The sequence below is a fragment of the Bacillus rossius genome, chromosome 6 (genome assembly GCF_032445375.1).
Source record: "Bacillus rossius redtenbacheri isolate Brsri chromosome 6, Brsri_v3, whole genome shotgun sequence".
Taxonomy (NCBI): Eukaryota; Metazoa; Arthropoda; class Insecta; order Phasmatodea; family Bacillidae; genus Bacillus; species Bacillus rossius.
Window position 1 is genome coordinate 29449474 of NC_086334.1, and position 27438 is coordinate 29476911.

At 39.0% G+C, this 27438-nt stretch overlaps 1 protein-coding gene across 4 annotated transcripts in view; it reads left to right on the plus strand.

Moving 5' to 3' along the window:
- LOC134532957 (protein outspread) overlaps nt 1-27438 on the plus strand; it is a 236392-nt gene that overhangs the window by 171606 nt on the left and 37348 nt on the right. For all 4 annotated transcript variants that reach the window (XM_063370041.1, XM_063370043.1, XM_063370042.1 and 1 more), the window contains exons 4-11: nt 13506-13694; nt 17975-18050; nt 20560-20748; nt 22361-22552; nt 23093-23370; nt 23772-23912; nt 24118-24279; nt 26920-27086. In XM_063370041.1, the coding sequence (XP_063226111.1) occupies nt 13506-13694; nt 17975-18050; nt 20560-20748; nt 22361-22552; nt 23093-23370; nt 23772-23912; nt 24118-24279; nt 26920-27086 (1394 nt within the window). The remainder of the gene's footprint in view (nt 1-13505; nt 13695-17974; nt 18051-20559; nt 20749-22360; nt 22553-23092; nt 23371-23771; nt 23913-24117; nt 24280-26919; nt 27087-27438) is intronic.

The following is a 27438-nucleotide window of genomic DNA, read 5'->3' on the forward strand; positions in this document are numbered from 1 at the left end:
GGCATCAGAAGAAACCACGCGATTTGAAATAAATGCTGAAGTTATCCTAGTGGTGGTTGTTTACGAAAAGTATGTAAGAATGTGCTGAGGCGGTTGAGTAGTTCTTTTTCCTTCGTTTTTAAACTGTTTTTAAACTCGTTTTGAATAATATTTTCGTGTTTGAATAATGTTTCGACACTAAACACCCGTTAAAGATTCTTGAAAACACTTAAGGTCCTTGCATTACACCTTTTATCTTCATTTCTCCACCATCTAATGGTACACAGTTACGGTTAAAATTTCGCAGTTGCCCAATGCACGACGAGAAGACCGCGCGCCAGTTCAGAACCTTGCGCTTAGAGGATACATCAGCTAGCGCCGTACTTACCGTCCCTGACTGGGGCTCCTTAACAATACTTTTTAATTTTTATTAATGTAAAAAGCTACTAACTATGAGCACTTTATGATGATAAAATAAGACTCAAGCCTAGTTCTAAACTAATCCATTCACGAACTGCATTAAATGTGAATGTGTTCAATCCGTAGACACTGTGCCGCTATAATTTTTCACAAAGATTGTTTTTTCCACTCCATATTCGTGGGCCAATATTTTGCCAAAATTAGATTGTTTGTGAATTTTTTTACCTCTATATTTTTTATTTATTTATTTTGATTTTCGGAATTTTACCATGACAAACAGTGCAAAACTGCAATGACGCGCATGTCCAAAAAAAAAAAAAACCGCATTAGATCAAAATTCCCCGTTGAATGAATCTTTTAAAGAACGCAACACATTTACAGTAGTTTTACTTTCCGGTAATACGTGCCAAGGTTGATAACAATAACTTCGTATGATCAGCAAAAGGACTTGGCTTCAGAGGTTTTGAACATAGGAGAATAATAAATTGCGAGTAAATCAGTTAATTAAAACGGAAAACCTTCACCCGACAGCTGCAGCCGCAACCGTTGAAGGAGGAAGTTTACAATACATGAGAAGCACGAACTCAAGCTTCAGATACTCTGTGGTCGTGAAAAAGGCACTTATGAACTAATCTCGGTTTTTTAAACCGTCTGATTACTCGTCACCTCTTTACATGGTAGATATTCGCCGTGGAGTGCAGAGGCGGTGTTTTTTTCTCGGTCAGTTAAGAGGCCGTGTCAGTAAATGTTTATTTCCAATATTCTGCTCTAGAAGTTCTCTCTTTTAACAGTGAGATTTAGTGGCTTTTTCAACCGAAGGAACTGTAGCCGCAGCGCGTGATAAAGCTACTATACCCTTATCACAGGATTAGTGGGAAGGTTGACAGCTCGAGTTTACTCGACGAAAAATGTATCTGGTTCCTCGACAATCTGAGAGGAACACAATCTGACCGGCGGCTCACTAGGAAATTGCGGATGCAGGGATTCAGAATCAAGAAACCTCACTTATACAACTATGGCATGAGTCGAATCTAAAAATTTTAATACTTTAAACGTATCGGAATACAATTAATCTTCAAACATGTGGTAATTATTCTTTATCTGGATGTAATAGTCCGTGATAAATAATGTTAGTTGACATTAAAAAGTATACGAAATTCATCATGTAACGTTTTAAAAGGATAATAACATAAATGCATATGCTTAGATATTGCATGTGCATCACACACAATCTAAATACAATCTCACTTAAGTCAGACTACCTAATTTTTTACAATGCACCATCATACAGTTTAACAGAGGTAGGTGAACCTATTATCGACGTTGTTTCAAAGAATTTAAATTTACAAATATTATACTATTTATCTTAATACGATATGTAGCCTACCTTTATGAATACGAACTTACAAAAAAATTATTGAATTTATCACATTACACTTTAACATTACACAAGACTAAAACACTAACAAAACTTAATTTTATACATTGCTGTAGCATATTAGAAGACGAAATAACTCACAAGACTAACATTAAGAGGGCTGCATTACAAATTTACTTTACAGAGAAGAAAATATCCTTTCAAGATATTTCATTACCTCATTCATTACATAATACTGCCGTTGATGTGATCGTAGATATAAAGTATTTAAAAAATATATTCCATTATGTTTATGTAAATATTTTGAAAACGTTATTGCTTAAAGATGCTCATTATTTAAATAATAACGAATCTTTTACTTTTATGTACTGAACAAACAAAATACTTATAAGTTAATAAGAATAAGCTTAGTTGAGTAACATCTTCAATTTGTATTGAATTCAATGTACATATCGAAAATCATGTACAATGAATGCAACAGATTGAATTCAATAAATATTTGATCTTGTGAAACGGCCATAATATTGATGTAGATTAGGGACCGGAAAAATTCGCGGTTTCGACGGCCTTCAGGATAGACTGCACATTCCCCTGTACACTCGGGCAAATAACGGCAGCAGTGGCGTAGCGTGGGTGGGGCGGAGGGGGCGGCCCGCCCCAGGCGGCAGCCCGCGGGGGCGGGTCGCCGGTGAAGCGGGTTGAGATCTGATCTATGATTCATTCATTACATGTGTCAGACACACTATAATGTTCCATTTTTATCTAGAATTTTGCGCACCAACTATTTTTTAATATTTATTTAAAAGAAAAACTGCGAAATCACTGACAGAGCTCTTTATAACGTTTGTTTGTTTACATACGAACGGCAACATCGCATCACGCCGCGCCGCCCGGCGCGCGCGAGCCGAGTTGAGCGGCACAACTTATTGTGTTAATTACTCATACAAAATCTTTTGTTTCACGCGTCGGCCCGTGTCGATGCCTCTCTTTCGCACTCATTGAATTTAGTACTACGCATTGTACTGTAAAGTTTGACCTTAACCCAGGGCAAACCAAACAACTTCCGCAAACCGGGACACAGTAAAACTCATATATTGCCCCGTACCGCGAGCGCAGGTAAACCCAAAAAAAATATTAAAACCCAAACTAATAGCAGGCTTAAAAAATACTAATAAGGTTGCGAACAGTGAGAGGAGGCAGCAAGTTAAAAAGACACAAAATTTATATGACAACATTTTATATATATATATATATATATATATATATATATATATATCATAAAATCGTTTCATCACAAATCGGTGCATCCATCATAAAATACATACCCTATTACTACTTATAAAAATAGCTATATAATAATACTAAAAAAATACTTTAACAATTCCCCCGAAAAATTATAATTTGATCATATACTTCGGAGCTCCGAAAATTAAATATAATTACCAAAAAGGCGTTAAAAATATATAAGAACATAACTCCGATAGACTATCAAACTTGACTATATTGTCGATTGAACAACAAGAATTGGCTGCTAATATTGATTTTGACAAAGTTATTTCTGACTTCGCTGCTCATAAGGCCCGTAGAATCCGCTTGTAAAACCGCTCATCCTATTTTAACTTCAATAAAAGGTACCTCATTACATGTGAAATTTAATTTTAATTAAGCACCTATAGAATGGGGGCGGCAAAATGGGTTTCCCGCCCCAGGCGCCGAGATGGCACGCTACGCCACTGAACGGCAGTTCATTTGCTGCTGACTTGTTAGTCGTCTCAGCTTGTTTGTCTGTGATTCGATCCTTCTTTGGTTGGTGTTTTATAATTGGTTGAGATTCGTCCAGATGAACAGTAAGCCAATAGCAAAATCATCTAAAAGGTATATGTATTTGACTTCTAGCCTATCGCCGAATGAATCCGCGAATTTTTCCGGTCTCTATTAATTATAGATGCTCACATGCATCGTGAGAGTCCGTATAAAGCCTATTACAATTCTATAAGTATACATTAAAATGCTTTTAAAATATACATGTGTAATATAATTAAAACTTGTTTAAGTAAGATCATCACAAAAAAAATGAAAATCCTTCAACAGTAAGTGATGTTTTATAAGATTTTAACAAAACACACTTACAATAAGAGAATACTAATCATACCACATAATTCAACACAAAATATACATTCCAGTAGGCGCTACGTAAAAACAACTTCTATTTTTATGCTGATAACTCTGCATTGTTTTATATATATCATTATTTTTAACTTTTAATATTCTCTACACATTAACTGAAATTACTTATTTACAGAGTCTTAGCTAATGTTGGTCTGTACCACATACAGTACGTACGATATCTCTACGCAAAACACATACAGTTCATTATTAGTAATATCAATTATATTTCATGAACATAATGAAATTAGTATAGGCCCTAGGTTGTTCACTGTTAATTGAGTACTTCTGAAGTATTTTCATTGTGAGTTAACATACATACCAAATGCCATTCTTCCAGTAAAGTTACAAAGAAGACAAGAAGATAATATAAATATGTATGTAGTACCATATTTTAAACCCCTATTAAATGAATAATAACTCAATCTCTATTCTGGACTATTAAGTAATAATTTTTATTAATGTTATTTATAACTTAAATAAAATGACAACTAACAAATTAGTAAAAAAATATAATTACGTGCGATATAGTGTGACATTTGTACTTGGACGGCAAACGAATATAATAAAATGTCTATGACAATGTTAACTTTACTCATTATTATGGAAAGAAACAAAATGGGCAGATAAGCATATTCTACGCTGACATTTAAAAATGCTCAATTTAAAATGAACATTCCAAGAAAATTTATTTTGTATCACCACAAAAAATCAAACTGCGGCGTCATTTTCCCGATGACAAACAAAAAAGTTGTATGGTCGCGAATAATACATTCGTATGGCGTCACATCAGCGGAATATTCCCTTGGCATAAATGTGTGAATTCTGTGGCACTAATGGAGAAGTAAACCTTCGCTCGAACACAAAAACAAATGAACGAACAGCTTTTTTTTTTTTTTTGATAAGATGTTGTAACCCTTCTTCCTCCTTAATTGGAAGAGGGGTTGCGTCCCCGACTCACTCTGGGCGCGAAGGGAAAAAATAAATATTAAAACCAGGCATAAAAAGCTAAACAATATAAATCCCCCACACCACTGCCCAGGGGTCAGGCCAAAAAATTTAAAGGATATAATAGTAGAGTAACCATTAAACAAACAAGAGGCAAGACTTTGGACGTATGTTATTAAAAAATAGAAATTTGCAAAAATAATTTTTACTATACATAACCATACAAGCTTAGTTACAAAAGCTGACGTTAATAATGGCAGCATCTTATCCCCATTTGCGATACTAACAATAACCTTTAAAAAATCGTAAAAATATAAATACTGATAACAACAAGTATAAAAATATATAAGGGCGTGAGGCGTGGCCACTATAAAATATCAAAATTTACTGACTGCCCTAATACCAAAAATCAAACAAGACAATCAATACAAATATATAAAAAATCTACAAAAATAATACTGAAGTACAAACAAATTATTTAAATAAAGTTCTTAAACTCTCAATCAACGGTTTAGTCTTTCTTCAGATGTTCGTTGCTAAAGACTTGCCAAAAAAACAAAGTTAATATCCTAGGCGTGCGCTGGCTTCCTGACCTTCCTCACCAACTCCAGAGTCTAATGCCACGCCGGGCCATAGGTACGAATTCACAAAGGCGTGAACGATGACCAAAAAAAAATTATCTTATTTTTTTTTTTTAAGGGAAATGTAGCAAAAACTCTTCACGTAACATAACTATGTTACCACCGAAGTTTTTATCATATACTTCAAACAAAGTCTTACTTCTTTATTAACTTGCCAATGATTTCATAAAAACGTAGAATGGCCGCACCAACCAACATCAGGCTGCGCATGTAGTCCAATACCGATCACATACTTTTAATAATACTGCACAAGCTGATATATTAGCTAAATGCAACTTTAAGTATGCCAATTCCGAAGACAAACTCTCAAAAACAAATTGCAAAATGTTCGTTTCTTCCAAACTTATACTTTTATTACAACTACAGGCAAACGGGCGACCTTATTAAAAAATCCCACACTGGAACAACGTGTGAAACAAATGGGCCTCTTCACCAAACAGGCTAATAAAAGTTCCGTCCAAATAAAATTTAGTATGGGAAAATACACAGTTCACTAGGTTTGCCAAAAACCAGTGCAGCACCACGAGGGTAAAAATCAAAATCGCGGCCTCTCTTTACCTTGATTTCTTCTGTACCACAGGGCAATCCATTTGCCCTGTCACCCATCGTGGAGCCTCCAACCCAATACTCTTCGTCGCCCGTTGCCGTCCGGCACACCAGTCCGCGCCGTCACATGGCTCTGTCCTCGACGGTCGCTCGGCACGCACCCCCCGGCCCAGCTGATTTTTTCTTCCCGGCAAGCCGAATGTCTGACGTCATCAGCCAACCGCCGGGCGCTCACCAAGTGGTATTTACGTGAAACACAATCGATATTCTTAAACTCATAATCGATAGCTACCAAACGGCGTATAACTAATTAACAGAAACAAATATAATTAAAAAAATTTACAGATAAATTAACATTAATTAAAAAAGGCGTAAAAATACGTGAAATAAAAAACCAGATAAAACTAGAGACCAGCAACAAAAATAAATTACAAGTAAAAATGTGGCCCTGCCGGCCACAATGTGTAATCGGAGACCCCTGGGGTGGTTGAAGAGTGTCAGGTCGGTCGCCAGACCAGATAGTAAAAGCTCAGGGGCTGAGGATAGAAAAGGCATATCTCCAAATTATTAAGTATAAATGTTGTCATGTAATAGTTAAAGACTTGATTACACCCAGGTTTATAAACCCATCATGATCATGAAGACACTGATCGGAAGGTAATGTGCAATACATTTCAATGGCGTTTTCAGTTTTTGCTAAATAATTATAAATATAAGCAAAATTTCAATGTATCTGGACAAATCAAAATATTGATAATATTATTTTCATCACAGAAATAATATATGATATGATAAATAAATTTGAAAAAAGCGGTTATGTTAAATGTATTGTATACTTTCAGTAGGCAAAATTTCCGGCCCCTACCTCTTATAGACTTTGAGAAAAACTGCCTTTTAAAATAACATTGATATAGATAGGAGCGCAAATTTGTGACACGGCCTCTTAAACTTCCGGAAGTCGTGCTAAGTTTGTGATTATATATCACCATGTATCCTTCTGCCTCTAATGAAAGTTGAAATATTTGTTCTCACATCGGTCACACGAAATATAGGAATTAGATCGTTCCTTTCCAAAACGACCAAAGCCCAAAAGCAACAAATTGGAAGAAAAAAGTTGAAAAACGGTCCAGTTTTTTTTGTTGTTGTAAAAATGGCGTGGTTCCGGCTATAGACCCATTTTGCTACAAATACGGATTTTTGCTCTTTAAGAAATGAATGATGGAATTGTATAAATTATTTAATTTTTACATGCAAAGTAATGCACATAGAAAAAGAAACGCATTTTAGTGACCACTGCACTCTAAGGGACTCCTAGGCCGGCTTGCACAGTCGTGACTTGAGACGAAGTGGAGTATTCTTCCATTTGATTAACCTGCCAAGTTTTTTCTCGGACTTGACTCACCTGACTCTGCAAGCGGCCCTTAAAGTTATAACGGTTTAGTGCCTTTTGAGGCCTTGTGAGCAAGGTACACCGGCACACATCAAGCACGCCAGCGCCCTCCCATACGGGGAAACCATGCCAGCACAAGCACGCAATTTTCTAGAGGGAAAGTATTCTTGAGAAAATTTTCCGCTTAGGCCTCGCCACCTTGCAACTACAGATTTTTGATACCACTTGCAGTATAGCTTCCTTGTTAAATTTTTTTGATTTGATATGACATAGAACCTAGCTTTTGCTACTTTCTGAATTCAATACTTGTGAACTGGTGCGATTATCACGATAGTTGTTTCGCCCGCGTTAAATAAGTTATTTGCGTGCGACGCTTACAGACTCGAGCCTGTTAGTAAATATGTGGTTCCAGCAAGGTATCGAAGGTCTGGGAGATACGATTTATGACTTTACATGCCAAAAATTAGGATAAATAGTTAGAAATTTGATTTTTTTCCATCTTTGTGGTACAATTATGAGATGGCGGGGCCTAATTCCCCTGAAAATATCACAGGAACACAATTTTATAAACTTATTTATGCAAACTGAAACAAATATCACATACATTTGGGGATCCACCCGGATAAATAAGTGGTTATTCTTTTGCAGAAAATTTCCCACTCGCATAACTAGGTTAGTGCAACGTGGCGTTACCTGACTACTTTTCGAAGCCACGTTCATGCCTGACGCTTCTTTCAGTTTCCCCCGTGCTGCATTTGAAGAACACTCTGCTATTTGAGGTTATGTCATAAGGCTCGGTCTCACTCGCAATGTTAATTTTTTAAATATTCTTGTCATTACTGTGATTTAAGGGCAGTTTCGGAAATTTTCAACACGATATCACCCTCGCATTTGTTTTTTTTACCCATATATTAAACAGATATTCACTAAGTGTAAAAATTCGCGGAAATTATAATGATTACGAAAACTTGCGTGACTTCTTACGCCGTGCGTAGTGACAGAATAACAAATTCAAGGGAGGTTATGTGTTAAAATTTCGGAAATATGACCCAAATAATTGTAATGACGGAAAAGAAAGAAAAAAAAAACCATTGGAACAAGACTGTGCTTTGGATGTTGAAGTTGATCAGATATCGTTTAGAAAACGAAGAAAATTGTGGTTAATTGCTTCATATACCCGGATGAAAACCTGCTTGTCGTGAACTGCCGGGTAAGGTGGGGAGGTGTGCAAGTTTGCAAGTGCCCATGCTCGCGACTCGCCTCGTCGAGTGACTCACCCACTCGCGGCCAGGCGTTGACCTGGCAACCAATCGGCGGCGCGTGAGACGGCACCCCCCCCCCCTCCCCAAGGTTCGCCCACACAGGGCAGCGTACGGCCTTCGGGTCTGCTTCCACGACCAGTCAGCGGTGACCAAGTGCTTCAGCCTCGATCGTCACGATTGTTTTCTCTCCTTCGCAACTAAGGCCCCATTGTTGTTTAAATACACTCTTGCATGTTGTTACATTACTAAGAACTTTAAATAGCGAATGTCGGATAACGTTATTATTTGTATCCGAGTTTACACAAATCTATTTGAAAAACATTAAAGCAACAATTGAGTAAGCTAATATCTACACTGCTATTTACTCTTTTTCGAGTAGTACAGTATTTTAATAATGTTGACTAATTGTTCGAAAGTAATCGATTATACATCCCAAGTGTAGTGTGTTAAAAATATAAACAGTTCTTGCCCTCTAAGATTTTTTTTAAATTCAAAAGTGTGATACACACATGTAAAAACAAATGCTTCATGAGGGAGAGATAAGTGAAAGTAAGAGAGAGCTCATATCACCCTCTATTTACTGTCTAAAACAATATATTGCAGATAAACGTATTTCAAATTTGTTTACAGAACACTATTTTTGGGACACTTATATTTAATGTTTAAAAATGTTTGCTTCTAAACTCTATAGACCTCTTAGAAATGTAAATGGTTCGTGTGTTGTATTACTTACTTGCCAACTGTCTTAAATTACCAGAACGTTTTCTGTGCAGTCTTTACACCTAAATTGTGTAGTGCAGCATAGAATCACCCCCTTGTGAAAACCAGCGTTCCACGACCAGGCAACATCAAGTGACGTAAACTGTCACGGCAGAGACGAGATCGCTTGTTTGTCCTTCACTGCCATCTGGGGGCCAATCACGGTACACGCAATACAACCCAGACTCTTCGCTCCACGTTACATGGTCGTGGGACTCCGCCAGCCAGCGGTATAATTTGCAATGTTTTCTCCAGATGACGCTGCAATTTGCGGTGCGCATGTAATCGCGAAATATACTTCTACCATATGCTTCTACGCTTAAGTTCCAATTGCTGTCTAATGTAGGATATCAGTGTAAATTTGCACAAGACTTGCTTGGGAGTTATTTTGAAATGTTACGAAATTAGGCGTTCAGCACCATACTCTGTATAATAAAGCGTGAAACCATTAGCACATTACATGAACAATTTTGACGTCTGTAGAGGTTGCTGCTTCATTATAAGTATGCTTTTTGGACTAGACTATTAGACTAATTAATTAATACGCAACGCGTTTTGAGTGGAATAAATCTATGGAATTTTATGCATCAGATAATTTTTGTTAATAATGTTACAATATTTCTCAGAGATAAAGTTCGGAAGCCTGTTAATAACAGTCGTCAATTTTGATCTGGCTATGCCAAACTATCGCAGTCGTCTGTGCTCATGTCTGTAATACGCAATGATTGGAGCTGTTTGTGTCATATGGCGCTCTCCTGGAGAGTGTAGTGCTCAGTAATGCAGGGTGGTTCAGTTAAATACATTTTTTATTGGGGTTGTACATTTAAAGAATTCAGTTTTTGTATCATCCAGGCTAACTTGAGAAATAATAGATTAGTACCGCCATTTAGGATTTTTTTTTAATTTTTAGTTTTATGTTATAATTTCAAATTTGAGTTATTTATTCCAAGTTTAGGCATTGCAAGGCATAAATAATATTTCCCCTAGTGTTTGAGGTAAGTCTACATGTGTTTGAATTTCCCGCTCTCTAGACTGCAATGGCCCCCACCTTGGATGTTCAGTTGAGAACATGGCTGTCCCGTGGTTGTTTCAGTTCACCAACGAACCTCATCGGTATCGTTTTACAGGTTCCGCACGCACGTATCGTGTTCATCTGTTACGACCCTGCCGGTCTGCTTCCAACCATTTTAGAAACATCTTTATGGTGATTTTACCTCCTCTTACCCCTTTTGTCTGACATCGAAATTGCTTCTTACTTCCTGTTTCTTGTTTATGGTTTGCGATGCGAGGGATGGTATTGTGTCTCAGATGCTTCTGAAATTCGAGAAACAAAAAAACAACTCCCTACAAACACATGGACATCATACAACTGCGGTGTTTTGAAAGTGGAGGATTGTATAGTGCAAATAATCGCAACAACAAAGCCATCAAAGCGGTATGCTACTCGAGTGGCAGAGCTTCGAAAAAAAATGTTTGTGTTTCTTGACCATCACAAAACAGGCTTTGTGACCGTGATCGATTTGGCTTCACATTCACGTGGCAAGTGTGGTTTTTTTCCCCAACCCATGAGATGACTCTGTGAGCACCAAGTCGGTACTGAAGAGAAATGAACGAAATTTATAAGTTCTTTTTTTCTTTCCATAAATAAATAGCAGTTCGTGGACTGCCTGAAGTTTAGTGATCATTGAAATTAACATTTTTCTTTGTGAAACCATTGGAGTTAATAATGATAATATTTATTTAGGCGCGGCACTAAGCTAAGTAAAGCTAAGTAAAATCGCTTTACTAAGCTTGCTATATTATAAGTTACAAACTACTGTAATGTTATAGGTTATGTATATAGTGAGACAGAAAGATAAGAATATAAATGCAAAAAGGAACGGCAGTTAGTAACTACATCGCTGTAAAGAGGAGCGAGGGACCACTCCTGACGACGTCACACGCTTAGAGCAGACCTTGAGTGTCCAGAGGGTGTTGGTTAGGGCCGTGGATGAGAGGGGGCAAAATCCTCGGGGGCCCTGCCACCAAGGAGAGGGCTCGGTTGAGTTTCGAGATTTGTTTTAATCTAGGGTTTGCCCTTATAGGACGAGTATTTACAAGTCTATTGTTAAAATAATTCACAGGAAACCATAACAGTAATGCAGTATGCTCAGATCATGTTTATAGTTATGAATACAGTAACGTTTACAGTATGAATTTATTTTTGTAATCGTGTTTAATGGGCATTTACCTACCGGGGTTGGCTGATTTAAACCACAATGTTTTAAAACGCTGTTTAAACCATGGTTTAAACAAAGAGTTTTTTTTATAAAAACAATTTTAATTGATTTATTTCTAAATAGATTGTTAAATTTTTTTTTAAAATGAAAGGTCTAATTATGCTCTAATAACAATTTGGTAATGTTGATTTTATTTGCAGAAAAAAACAATATACTAATAATTAAGATCTTATTATTTAAATTATATGAATAAGTTGTAAATCTTACTCAGCTTAATACTCTTCTAAAATTAAAACTATTAAAATAGTTAATTCCTATAATGTGAGAAATCCCTGACTACTGTGAATACCCAATCTATGAGAAACACCCATTCTATGGAGAATCCTCCTCCTGCGAGGAAAAATCTTTTCTGTGGTCAAGTCCCAGTCAGATGTGCGTATTTTCTGGACTTCAGTTCTTTGATGTTATAACTTTGCTGGTTCAATATGAGTGGCAGAAAGCGGGATGTTGTATGGCTTCCATTTGAACATGCCGAGAACCAAAATAACTAACGCAGTAAAAAATTCTGGTTAAAAAAAACAGGTTGTTTGGTAAAAAAAAACTGTTTTTTTTTTGTGTGTGTTAACCCTGGCATTTACTCTCCAATGCCCTATATATGCTATTTGCGCTGTCTCATGTTTCGGTGAGCTCTGTTGCCAGATACACACAGAGAGTACAAACTTTCATTCACAGACATGTAGTGATATGTATTTTTAAATATACATAAAAAATTAATTTAGCTCATGGACATTTTAAATGAGAATTTCGTAAACACATTTTCTTGTTTTTTTTTTTTTTTATCAAGAGCATCATAGTATTCCAATTTTCTAAGGAAACGTAACTGGAAGACGCCATCTTGGTTACAAACGTTTATATTATACAATGCTTTTATATAATTTAATATATATATATTTTTGGCTCTGTTTGACCATATCACATAATTAATGGGATGCATTATTAGACCGACTGCCCCAAGTAGTTTCTCAAGTGAAATAATGTGTGTTTAGAATGGATATTTTTTTCTTTTAGAATGTATGAGAGACTATTTGGTGGGGAAGCCTACAACTCACGTAGTTTCGGTTCCCTACCACGTTCGTGCAACTTCGGATTTCTCTCAAAAATTGAAATTAAAAAAATCGAAGGGTTGGGTTGGGTTAGGTTAGGTTAGGTTAGGCTAGGCTAGGCTAGGTTAGGTTAGGTCAGGTCAGTCACAACATGCTTGTTTTCATTGGAAACTTCTGATTTAGCGGCTGAAGTGGCGTTAATACCAAAACGCAAAACTTCGGAAATCTTCGGAAATTCTTGTAGGGAACCGAAACTACTTTGAGTTGTAGGCTTTCCCCTATTTGGTGGTCTTAAAAACAATTGACAAATAGTAATAGTTTGTTTATAGATGTTGATGGTGCGAGATCAGGGGCGCAACAACTAAATTTCCAAAAAAAGGGGGGGGGGGGGCCATATACCTTTTTATAAAGAATCATCTATCCTCCCTATTGAAGCGGGGGGGGGGGGGGGTCCGGGGGTCCTCCCCCGGGAAAAGTTGTATTTCAAGGTGGAAAATGGTGCTAATTAAGCAGTTTTATTATATAAAAATTGATTACACAGCATTTTCTTTGCCCCCCATTTGCCCCCACTTCAAGGTTTCGGAGATTGGGGGGCAAAATACCCTTGCCCCCCCCCCCCCCCCCCGTTGTCGCGCCCCTGTGTGAGATAACAGCGACGGTGAAGGTGAAGGAGCGCGCCGCCCGCTTGTTGCAGCCCGACACGGTGCCGCAGGCCAGCATCGACATGAACAAGGTGCTGGAGGTGACGGACGCCGAGGAGGTGACGGGCAACGCCTTCAGCCTGGCCGTCACGGCGCCCGACCGCGTGCACTTCGTGAAGGGCACGTGCCGCGAGGAGTGCCGCTGGTGGGCCGACGTGCTGTCCGTCTTCCCCAGGAGCAAGGCGAGCGCGCACCCACTCACCCGCACACCTACACCGCCGCTCCCTCGTCCGGTTCACAGTTACCTCTCAGTTCAGATCCGTTTATTTCATCACGATTGCTTTCTTGCGATTCACTTCCAGTTCACTCCAAAATCACTTCATTTCATTTATTATAATGTCGTTCCTCGTTGGTTTCAAATTTGTTTCAATTAAAATCGGTTTATTTCATTACGATTGGTTTCTTTCGATTTATTTACAGTTCACTTCAAAATCACTTCATTTCATTTATTATGATAATATTGCCCCTGCCACACAGCTTAAAGTAAACACTACTTTTTGAATACAATTATTATAATAATTTAATCATATTGCTCCTGTCACACGTAAACACTACTGTTTAAATACAATCCAACGGCAAATTATGACACGAAAGTAAAAAATAATTGAAATGCTTCAACTAAAATTATACATTACGAACTTGAAGTTTGATGGTCAACTGATACGTTTGTTGGAACATTATCTACGCGCATGGAGGCGGCTTTAGGTATCTAAAACGGCTTTTTTTTTTTTTAGAATCACGTAGTATTCTGTTTGCTAGACTTTCACACTTTAACGTTATTTTCTTTTAGTACCTAGCCGTTATCAGCGTGTCCATCAAAGATGGGAAACCTGGAATTTTTGACAGAGTTTTGAATCTCTGGTAATAAAAAAAAGAATCGGGGAATCGTCAGTGAACTATATGTTAACTTCAAACAATTTAAACGACAAAGGCTAATCTTGAATAGCTAATCCATTGACTGTCCTATGCATATTGTATTTCGGAGTCAACATTTTTGTTGCAATGCTGGTATGCGAAGTATTTTTTGAGCAGAGTTGTGAATTTTGGCACGCGAGGTTGAACTAAGTCTGTGATGCTGAACTTAAAGAGTTAGATGTAATTAACACCACTTTATGAATATGCAGTTTCCAGCATATTTTTTTTTGTTCTTGTGAGAACTTTTGTTCATAACATGTTTTATTTGGAAATAGTACATTATTTTTGGCAGTTAATTTTTTTTAAAAAGATCTGTATGAGTCTGGGAATTTTGTTTGTGGGTTTTTGCACATTTGTAATTGGGAATGTCATTTTAGTGATATAGTACACGTGGCAGTGGCGTCTGGAAAGCTGTTGCAAACCCTAGTTGCTATTCATTGTAGACTTGCTTCCTGGCTGACGCAACAGCCACTGGAAAGTAGTTCTGCAGTTTACTCCACGCCACGTGCTTGCTTGAACGGTCATTACGAGTTCAGTACCTCCGACTCTGTGCGGCGGTAACTGGTTCGTGGTTACGTGCCGCGGGAGCGAAGCCCAACACTCGTCTGCAACACGCGGCTTCACCAGCAGCAAGCGGTACACGTTACACAACACGCCGTACGTGTGGGCAGTAGCGTATTGTGCTGATACAGGGACCTAGAGTATTTCCTTGTAGATACACACGTCAACAACCAAAGTTCAACCTTTCTGCTTCATATACATATCCTGCATATGTACTCAAAGTTTTGCGTGTATTTTAGGTGCATTTTGTGTGTGTGTGTATATAATTATGTGATAAGTTGATCGCTAAACCACCGAGACAAGTAGCGTTTCGTTATAATAATAATAATAATAATATCTGCATGTGAGATTAACGATCGCTTTAATTTTTTTAAACTCTAAAATACATTCCAGCTGTGAACTACAACTGTTAATTTCGAGAGTTTTGCAGGACTAGCACGGAAAATAATTAAATATACTGCTGTCGGTTGGATGGCTTTGAAACGATTAGTTTAAATTAGCTTGTCTTCTGGGTTGTAGCAGCGTCCTTGGCGAATAATTCACCGACGTTTCGGTCGACATTGCAGTCGCCATCTTCAGGGAGCAGTTACCTGCGTAGGTAACTGCTCCCTGAAGATGGCGACTGCAATGTCGACCGAAACGTTGGTGAATTATTCGCCAAGGACGCTGCTACAACTCAGAAGCCAAGCTACTTCAGACAATGGCCGTGAAAGCCTGCGAAAATTATTAATTAGTTTAATGTTGTAACGCATTCTTGATTAAAAATTTTTTAGCTAATAATTTGAAAGTGTTCAGGTGGGTCGCTGACGAGCAGTTCGGTCGGGAAGCGGGCGGCCCACGCGAGAACGCGCGTGCCTAATGGACGTGGGCCGCGCCTGCGCGCAGTTTGCGAGCGCGCGGACCTCGCCGTCGGCGTAACGCGAGTGGCAATTGAGGCCGCGCGCCGCTGCGCATGCGCGGGGGCAGATTCATCTCGTCCAATTGCCCGCTTCCCGCCTCTACCCCCCTCTCCCCCCCTCGGCGATCCCGCTCCCAGGAAATTCGCTTCCGCGGAATTTGGCGAGGCCGGGCCCTGACGCTCCGACGGTCTGCTCGACGCTGCGTCCAGCGCAGGACGGCCGCTCCCGGGAGCCTGGTTGTAGCGGTCAACACGTGCTCGCCACAGGAGCGCAAGTATGTGGGATGCTCGCGGGGTTCACCGACACAAGTCATCTCTCTGGATAGGCCGTTTATACGTTGCAAAAATAGCTCGAGTTTCAAACACGTTTCAATACCAGGCGGGTCCCGGGGTCTCGCTCTGCCCTCTAGGGATGTACGCCCCTGGAGATTAATATTACACAGGATTATCCATAAAGGGGTCATAAATACTCGCAAGGCCTCTCAAATCATTCTGAGCAATATACGTCATAAATATTTTTTTCTATTTCTAATATCTGCAAAATGGAAATGCCTTACAACGAACAACTTAATGCGTTTGGGGATGGATGAAGGAAACCTTTTTTCCAAATGACTGCACACACCACACACTTGGGGAACTACCAGTAGCGGATCCAGAGGGGGGGGGGGGGCTAAGGGGCTCAAGCCCCCTCCAAAAGCATCTGGGTCCACTATTGTTTTAGTGTTTGCCTTGATAAAGCCTAGCCTCAGCTGGGTCAAGCCCCTCCCAAACCAAAATCCTGGATCCGCCACTGGGAACTACTTGCACGTATCACGCATGACTAGACGGTAAGACAGTCGTGTGCAATCAGGTGTATTATTTTTGAGCTGAGGCCCGTCTTTTCGGCCGTCGCGACTTGCGGCCAAGCTGCGTGTAGCCTTCGTCGGCCACTCGTAGTCCGCGCGCACACGTCCCTTCTTCGTGCCTCGCGCGAAACTAATTTAAAAAAGTAGGTCGTATTCGCAGTGGCGTTCTGGGATAGCTTGCGACTGTTTACTTTAGCGTCGCCTTTCAGGAACCAGTTACCACCGGTGCGGTGTCGTGTGGGGCCGGTGAACTTCGGCACCTCCTTACGAGCCGACTCGGTGCTTCCGTAGTTCAAAGTATTTCCGCTATTTATTTTTTGAATTGTAATTTAGTATGTATCTTTAGAACAATAAACGTTAATTACGAATTGAGTACGGACGAATATTTAGGCGTCGGCGAAATACATGACTTCCCCCCTAGGAGTGGTATAGATAGTTGATAGCCACATTAGGCTTTTGTATTATTAACCTTGTTGCTTGGTATTTTGTGAAACTTATTAAAAAAATAGATTGCTAATTAATAGGTATTAAGGGCCCCGCCTACCTGGGCACACATACGGTGCGCAGAGCTTCAGGAAAAACAACGCGATTAGAAAACTACTCATATCCGAGCGGTATCTGTTAACGAAAAAAACATTTAAGAATTTTGCTGAGGCCCGAAAAGTACTTTTGATTTCGGTTTAAGATTTTAAACTGTATTTCTGGAAGAGTTAAAATGGCTAAAAGTCGCGTTTTAAGAGTAATGTTTAGGCGTAAAAAACCGGTACAGATTCTTAAAAGCACTTAAGGGACTTGCATTACACCTTTACCTTCATTTCTCCTCCATATAATGAAATGAAACAGTCACCGCTCAAATTTCGCAGTTGTCCTGTGGACGACGAGAAGACTGCGCGCCAGTTCAGAGCCCAGCGCTTAGAGGCGAAACCGCGTTAGAAATACCAGCGAGCGTCGCGCTTATCATCCCCGCCTCACCAACACACATACACCCTCCTCTAGACGGGGGCCCTTGATGTGAGACGTTGTTTTAGTTGTAAAATCTTTTTTGCAGCGTGTGTGTGGGTGCTAGACAGCTGCGGCGACCAGACTGCAGTAATTACCTTCGAGGGAGGGTCGGATTGTTTGGGTTGGGAAGGGGGAAGGGGGCGGGGAGTGGCGGCGCGGGACAGAAGTCCCCCACGCGGCGCATCATCCCACGGACCGGCAGCGCGCCGTGCGGTGACGCGCGCAATGTGCTTGCTTGCAGGGCCGCCACAAGCGCAACGCTACGTTCCCTGGCGGCCAGACCACGAGCATCCTGCAGCAGTCGCCCGCCATTAGAGGTACGTGCACTTTCAAAAACCCCGCGCCCGACACGTAATGATAAAAGCCTACGATTAAAAAAATATTTTAAAAATAAATAATGTTTATATCGCGTGATTTTACAGTCTATACCCAGTCTGTATATTATGTGTCCGATTGGCGAATATGGTTCATGGCGTCAGAGCAGCCCTTCGCCAGCTCTAGATGAGACAGATCCGCTCCACGCGACTGTACCATCAACATCTGACGTCATAGGTCACGTGAATCAATAAAGTGCTTAATTATCATTTGCACCGTGATACATCAGTCTTTCAGACTACACCAGCTTCATTTGGTGTCATGGCGAATTCATGAAAATATTTAACTTTGCATTTTTTAAACATGCCCGCTGTGGGCAGACATGTAGACCGACCTTTTATAATTTATTTCACATATATTGTCGGTGGTTAGGACTTCTAGCTTGTAAGCCAAGGATCCCGGTAGGGCCTGGGATTTTTTCGCCTGTGAAAAATTCCCTTCCTGGTTGTTTTGTGCTCCCTTCTCCTCCATACTGCGAAAGGCAACGGGTTTATCATAGTGGTATCATGTTGCCTAGCATGCCCCAACCGCACCGTGCTGTTATCTTAGTTAAACTATGAATTGTTTGGCCTTCTTTCTGGGGTTTTATTCAGTATCATGTCTAACTTAGATTATTTTATACTAATACCATACTACCTAAAAAAAAAATTCTTCTACTGTATTAATGATAATGGTTAAAATAAAAGTTTATCTTTACCTTAAATAATGAAAGTGATATTAAAATTGGGGTTTGTTTAGACGCCATTACAACTCCATTTATTTTCCTTACCTCTTCAGCTTCATCTTCTCTTATAGGTGTCAGTGAAGCTGGCCCCAGTGCACATTCGGTGTGTGCAATTCATGCGTTGCTCCACGGAGACCCTGTGAAACAGCTTTTTATCCTGTTGATGGTCCGCGCTGTGTTTGCGAGACATTAAAGATTGCGAGAAGTGTACTGTTTTCATTGTGGAAACAGTTTTAAAGGACCGTATTTTATGGATGCGACTGTTTTACGTAAACTCTAACATGCTTTTTAACTATCAGGCGTAGTCAGCACCGTTTCAGCATGTTTTGAATGTGGGAGTATGGCGAGGGCGAGCAGGGCTGTTGAGAACGGCCAGGGGAGTTGTGGCAAATCTCCAATCTCCAATCCCCGGGGCACAGGCACTAGCGGGAAAAAGGAGGGGGGGGGGGGTATAACTTTAGAAATATTTTGGAAGTTATACTTGTTTTATGGAACGTTGTTGGGAGTGTAATTTATCTTTCAGCTGCTAGCGTGGATGCACGAATGGAACTCCTTGCGAACGAATTATAATTCTTTAGGAGCAGAAATCTCGAAAAGATGGCGGATCGGCGTGATTCATCCGTATATATTGATTTCCTGAACGTCACAGGACATACACAGCCTTTATGCATTAAAAAGTTAATCTTTATAATTAGTAATATTGACCTGTAATACGTTTTATCATTTATACTGAAAAAAAATGGTAACTTAAGAATTACGTTAGAATGCGGGCATTAAAATAAAGATAATCCAAAAACAAGAAATAGGACAGCTTTCATCAGTCTTAAGGGACTCAATAAATTAATTATTAGATGCATTTGTTCGACGCCATGTTAAAAGAAAGAACATTGAATCAGCTCGATAAGGTTGTTTGTTTGTAGGAAGTATTTACATTCTCTTTTAACTCGCAAAATTAAATACACAAACATAAGTGTCGAAGTAGCCTATGTGTTTTAAAATGTATAAGGTTGATTTTAAAAAAAATTAATTCTGTAGCAGTATAACTTCTAAAACATGGAAATACGTAACCACACCCTTTTGTTTTAATGCATGTGTTTACCGTGATAAAACAAAAATTTATTACAAGTCTGTTACAAATAAAATCCATTGAAAAACTTATAAGTTATGCGATACCCGCGTATCACTTTTACATTTATGGCCGTGGTAAAATGAAGTAGGTATTTAAATTTATTTTGAATTTTGGGGTTTGAAAAAGTAAGTAATGGGGGTGTGTCTGGCCTTTGAATATATATACTGTATAGAACTCGCGAGTGGATAGGATTTACTCTACGTTTTTCAGGAGCGTATGATGAGCAGCTTGGGAACTTCACCGCTGCAGTGCGCTGCCGTAACGCCCTGTATCGTCTTAGTTGTTATTTACACGTTAGAGCGCAGCACTGTCGCCCGCTGTCATTCCCCGCACCCCCCATCCTTCATTCACTGCAGTTCAAGGTCGTTCAGCGGGAGCGCGAAGGGGTGTTTGAAGAGTTCGACACTTCTCCGGTAGGGACCACCACAAGTCGATGCCCTGGAGATGGTGGCGATTGCGGCGGTGAATTAACCAACTACCTCCTACCGTATTAGAAATTTTAACCTGGGCTGGCGATTTCTATACAGTATATATATTCAAAGGTATGGCCCTGATGGCGAGGTGGAAAGTGACTAAGCGAAGTGGACTCTGGTCGCAGCGTGCACGCCCAGCGACTCCCGCCCGAGGTTCAACAGCTGCCACACGGACCCCGCGGCGCTCCGCCAGCCGCCCACCCAGCCCTGGCTGCCCGTCGAGGCGGACGCCTTCCCCACCCGGGACGTGCCGCCCTCCCCCCCGCAGGAGGCCAGGCCCGAGCCGGCGGCCCCCGCCGTCGACACCTCCGCAGGTACCGCGCCGTCTTCCTGCCATACATCTGTGACGAGCAAGCTCATGTGTTCTCATCTTGTAAATACTCTTGTAACAAACCCAGGGCCCCCACATGGCCGGTGCTACCGTTGCTATGGCAACGGGGCCCATGGGTCTAGGGGGGCCCCGCGAAGGAAAGAAAAAAAACTTAAAACAAAAAAGTAGACAATTTAAAATAAATCATAGAAAACAATTAAACAGCAAGGCCTAAATTTAGTTACCGATGAAATATTACACCAGAGTAATATTATTCAGAATATGCTGTGCATACAGAAGGTGTCTGAATCTACAACTGTGAGTAACAAAACCACCACCAATTGACGTGACACCATGTTGACACTCATTTATTTGCCATTATTCAAAATCAATTTATGTTGACAATCAAAACACTGACTTAAAACTAGTTTTAATGTGTTTTAAAAATAATTGTGAGAAGGTTAAAAAAAAATGTAACTAAAACAATATGCATAAAGGAAAAAAAACCTTTTTTTTTATCTCTGTTAGAAAAAAAAGGGGGGGAGGGGGGCATCATGACTTCTAGAAAACGGGGCCCACAGAATGACGTGGGGGGTATGAATAAACGCAGACACGAAATTTAGTGTAGAATTCTTTAAAATAATGCCAAGCGTGATAAATATATACTCAAATTGTGTTTTGAAATACATTTTTTGATGAATCACACGTTGTTTCTGCACCCGTCGCTAGAATTCGTTGTCGGAGCAGCCACGCCGACTATTGAATCATTTTATTAGCAGACGAAAACGGCTCCGATAACGGCTCTGATAACAGCATAAAAAAAAGACCTGAAAAAGTACTTAACCCAGGCTTTGTACCTGATTTTCGACAAAGGATTTTATTTAAATGCTGCCTATCTTGTTAAAATTAAACAGGCAATACTATAAAGTTTCCTTTTGGCTTTGTAAACTTTGGTTTTTGCACCATACACCACAGATGGCAGCATTGTAGTTGCACATTTCCGTTCCATGCAACTTCAATTCCATTCATGAAATTACTTCTCCCAAATGCTGTGTAACAAGAGCTAAGATGTTACACATAAAAAAAAAAAAAAACTATTTCACAACATTTAATGTGCACTCTCATGCAAAGGAAAAATATAAAACAAGTGTCGACAAAATACTAGTGGAGCGCACACATTAAAAATACCAAAGATGACATTAAATAAATAATAACCAAACAAAAGTCTATTTTCTTATTCACAACATATTTAAGAATTATTTCTAAAATTCCATCTCAATACCTGCCTTACATTTGTTGTTCTGCCACAAATGTTTTCAAAAGATATTCTCTTAGTGAACTTTCTAATTGAGTGTAAAAGGTCGTACATGTGATGATAATTATGAAGACTTGCATGCATTTTAAACCCATGATAGTTGAATATCTGTTGAAAATATCTGTCGCAGTATATACCTAATAATTTATATTTGTTTAATAATTCTTCACACGGACTGTAGGAAATTAAATACGTGACTCACATTACCTCTAGGCAATTTTGGGTACGTGTGTGTATTTAAGCAATTTTGCGAAATTGCAAATAAGAATGCTGTAGTGGTAAGTCACTGTGGGGACTGCAGTGTACCGCGACCAGCCGGCATCGTCTGCATCCCCGCCCACTCGAGACAAAGTCCAGACGGAAGAGAAGATCCGCACGAGGCGGGTGCTGAACAGGGAGAAGAGGGGCGTGAAGTCGGCACGCAGCTACTCCGAGGACTTCTCTGGCATGCTGCCCACCTGGAAGGACACCAGCACGGCTACTGAAACACAAGGTCTGTCCACTTACCAAAGCATTTTCATGTTTTATAGTTTTACAGCTTTGTTTGCTAAGGCAATATAAATTAATGCTAGAATCTGCTTACAGCAAAGCTAGGCAAACCTTTTTTGGTTTGTGATTTAGATTTAAAATATACATATTAAGGAAAAACCAATTATTATATAAAAATATTAACATTTTTCTAAACTTTCATTATGTTAAATAACTTTAGTGAATGTCTTGTTAGCCAAATGGGAGGCGGTAATGTATTGTTAGGGTTTGATGTTAAGACTTTTATACTAAGCTGCTTAAGTTGAGGGTGTCTTCAAGATTATAGTAGGTTTAGAACTGTTTGGGTATGGACTTTGTTTCATAAATTTGAGTATTGGGATGAACGAAGAGTCCTTGTGTTAGGTGTTGCAATAAAAAAAAATTATAACAACTCTCTTGTATGAATTAAAGCCTCCTGCAATTATAATTTAAAGGATTAAAGTTATTTTAATAAATTAAATTCTAAAGTGGTAGTTAATACTTGACTGCTTCATTCTTGTTTCAGATAAGAACGATGTATCGAGAAGGATTTTGTTTGATGACTATGAAAATGAGAGCAAGCGCGATGAGAAGCTGAAAGACATTGCAGACTCGATAACACGCCCGCGTTACCGCCGCAACAACCAGTCGCACATCACGGTGTACCACTCGAGTGTTTCCGACAGGGTGAAGCCCACGAGGGATGGAGAGTACAGCGAAGAGGAACAGAAGAAAGTGTACACTCGGTCGGGTAGCCCAGTCATCAGGGAGGTGGATCACACTGATGGGTGTACCGACAAGCTGGTGAGTGGGTTGCGTTCTTCCGGTGTTAAACGTGTGTTTAGAGAACTCTCTTTCAGTTCAAAATCCTAATCTTTATCAGTTTAAACATTTTCTGTGGCAACATGATTTGTTTGAATTTTAAAGGCACAGATTAAAGTATAAGACCGTAAGTAACGCCACATTTTGTTAATTTTTTTGTCCTGGTTTTATTTTAGCAGATTCATATAATTCATTAAGAAAACATTTATTTTTAGAACACTAGTCTGATGAATACAGGAAAGTAAAGAACAGGCTTTTAAATTTAAATCATTAAACACTGTGCATAGTATTATTTTATTGTGTTGTGTTTACTTTAGTTGTTATGTAGGATGTTGAATTTTTTGTATGTGTTTAGGACATTAATAAATTTTTTTTCTTCAAAGGTACGGGGAGATCCAGATGGTTGTGGTTTGGACATATCTAGTCATCGGTACTCCCCCAACTCTGAGCTCAGGGTGGATCTACCAGCTGAGGACCTGCTCAACATTAAGAAAGGGTGGTTAATGAAGCAAGGGGTTGACAAGGTAACCAAGTTGCTTATATTTAGAACTTCAGGTCACTGTGTTTGTAGTAACTACTTCCGACATTGAAGATGTAGTGTTCTCTTTGAATGATTGCACTTTCATGTGAAATTAGTTTGTAACTAAGCAAGTACTATTTCTTTTCACTTTTTAATTCTAATAAAAAAATTTTGTGTGTGTGTACAAAAATATTTTCACTAAATTTCAGGAATGGAACAAACACTGGTTTGTGTTGCGAGGATCTGCACTCATGTACTATCGAGATCCGACGGCAGAAGATAAAGGAATCATGGATGGAGTTATTGACCTCAGTGGGGTGAAAAGTGTCGTTGAAGTCCAGGTTGCCCGGAACTATGGTTTTCAAGCTGTGGTAAATCACCCTGCATTAATATTGTAACAGAGTGCTTCATCAAATGTACCATACCTTCAAATTAAAATTGCATGGGGATTGTTTAGAATCAAACTATAAAACCACAACCTGTTACATAAGAGCAGATGGTTAATTTCTTTGGAATAAAATGTCGTAACTCATAAACAAAAGAATTAAATTATTAAGATAGCTGCGATAGGATTTACAACATTACTACTATTATTTCTGAGGAAACCTCATAGTTTCCTCCCTGTTCGGGGAGTTCTAGAGGTATGACTATTTACAACTCGTAAAGGTTTTAAAAAAAAATTTATCCAAATAATTTAAAAAAGTAATTTTATAAAATTAAACACATATCATAATACAGATAATGCTTCATAAAACAAACAGTCTTATACATTCTAGTTTCAGATGTCAACATCTATTACTTTATCAATAACGGGACCAGTTGTGATTAAGGGAGTACCAGAACGTTTGTAAATTAGACATGGCTAAACTATTTGCGTAGAGACTAATACTTAATTATGAAGTTACTATCGACTGAGTCTTGGATATCATGGATAAAAATTTTAACTTACATGAACTGGAACTCCTCATATGTTCTGGTATGTCCAGCCCCTGTTCTCATAGTAGATTAGATTGGCCATTTCACATCTCAACACTTATCACAGTGAACTTAAACGAAATAGATACCTGGGTGGCCAATACCCGCCGAATCAGTGTAAAACTTTACATTATGAAACTTGAACTCATTTCCGCCCCTAGTAGTGAGCCTAACAGTTACATCCCTGACTTGTTAGCACAAAGACTTGTTACCAGGATGGACAGGAGCCCCAAGCTAACTCCTCCTTAAAAACCCTCTGCCACCCCTCCTACTTTCCAGAAGGTGTTGGTCCAGCTGACCCCAAATTTCGCTATTAGGATACAAGCTAGCTGAGTGGACACCACGTCGCTCATGCCGTGAGGGACATTGCCCTAAGTTTCGCTACAGAGCGACCCAGAAACGTCAGCACGAGGCAGCGCCAGGTGCGAGACCGGGCTCACGCCACACATCGGTATATGCAACGCCAGCACAACCACTACCCGGGCCTGCCATATGCTCCAGTTACTGAGCTGTGCCACTTTGCAACTGTGGCAACCAACACAGAGCCTGTGCCGAGAAAGACAGAAATTTAATGATGCTATGCCGAAAAATTCAGGAACGTGAAAATATTTTATTAAAACCATTCAGGTTTTTTTTCTCTTATAAATATCTTGCATTAAATGGTTGGAGTGAATAGATGGTTAGCTTTATTTTTGTTGAGAATTGAAAACAAATATTATTGAGCATTAACTAAAGCTCTAAGGATTTATGTAAACATTTTGATAGTTTAAAATGAGAGTAAAATAAACCTAACCTAGTTTTTGATTTTTTAAAATTAATTTATTTAGCTTTCAGTTACCATTTTAAATACAAAGTGAAAAATTTATATTTGTGTAACTTGTAAGAGATCTCAGGTTAGTATACATACTTGCCCATACTGTGTTGACCCAGGGCAAGCAAAGTAAAAGAATGCTATGTAAATATAAGTGTAATATAAGAAATACTTACATAATCTCTTTGAGAGAAGAGGAATTAATGTTTAGTGCAGACAAGAAGTCTTGTAAGCTGGGCCCAATAGTAATGAACACTAGTTGCTTAAAATAAGACTGCTGTAACCAAATGGTTGTTGAAACAATATACGGCAGATTTGGATGGTTCGTTTACAAATTAACTGTTCTAAAAACATTTACCACCACATTGATGGTGCTGCATATACCTGTAAAAAAAAATATGGTATTCTTAATTTTTTAGTGCATTATTTTCAGTAAGTTCCCACTAATCCTGGCATGCATCTACCCTCTGTTATCATAATTTTTGTCACATTTTCATAATGTTTTTCATTGTAGTTCTTCATGCTTGCTCCATGTAAATATTTGGTCTCAAATCCAGTGTTGCTTATTTCATTGGAACTCATTGTTTTAAACCAGCAAATACACTAGTACTGTCTTAAACTCATTTTTACAATTTGAATTTATGAAAGAATGCATCAGCTTCTTTTGTGCACATTTACACAATTAATTTTAAGAGTGTCACTATTGCCAATTTTTAAATTCTAATGGCCTGATGAGTACTAGGCATAGAGGTACTAGATCCAAAATAAGTCAAATTAATTTTCTTCATAAGTTTCTACTAGGCATTTATGTTAATCATCTGAAAGAAAGCTATTTTTGGAATAATTTTTTACTTTACTAACATGTTTAGTTCACTTCATTAAATTATTTATTCTACATCTTTGCTGATTACACTCCATTATTTACTGTGAATATTTTTTTTTTTATATGTTTGCACTCTGTTCCATTGCCATAATGCACCAACGATCGACATCTTTTGAAACGGTACAGTACAAGAACGGAGAGTGGCGCTCCCCACTGATACACATTTCTTTTCCCTACTTCCCATATCATCTCGCTTACATGCTCTTCACCCCTGCGCTGACAGCTCACAAAACTTCTGGTCTGAACTTTACTTTATCGCTAACCACCAGTCCAATATTATGTACTAAGCGTATTCAAACCTTTATTTTTCAGTTCAAACTTAATGGGATGTGTTCATTCCAGACGTGGGATGACAAACGACATGTGCTGTCGGCTGTGACCTCTGGGATCAGAGGCAACTGGATGTTGGCTCTTCGACGGGCGGCAGGCCTGCAGAACCCATCTCCGACCGACTCTTCCCTTACTGTCGGGGAGAAACTGGAGAGGGAATTGGATAATATATCAATGCAGTGAGTCATCCATATGGTTTTTAATGTCGAACTTTATTCCATTCATGTACCGTGTTTGTCATTATTTAATTTCTGAAATGAAATTATATGGAAAAAGTCATGAAAGTAAAAAGATAAATAAGGATAAAATAAATTATCGAACCAATGAAAAATAGTTTTTTTTTTGTCTTGGATAGGCCGCCTATTGACATACATTTTTGTTAGCAAAATCGTAAAATTATAATTTTTTCAATATTTTCGAAAGATGGCATTGAGTAGAGTTTATCCATTTATTTCTTATATGTTAGACAAATCTTGTATGTATGTAGAAAGTGGGGCATCAATATTTATTTACACATTTTATAAGAGAAAA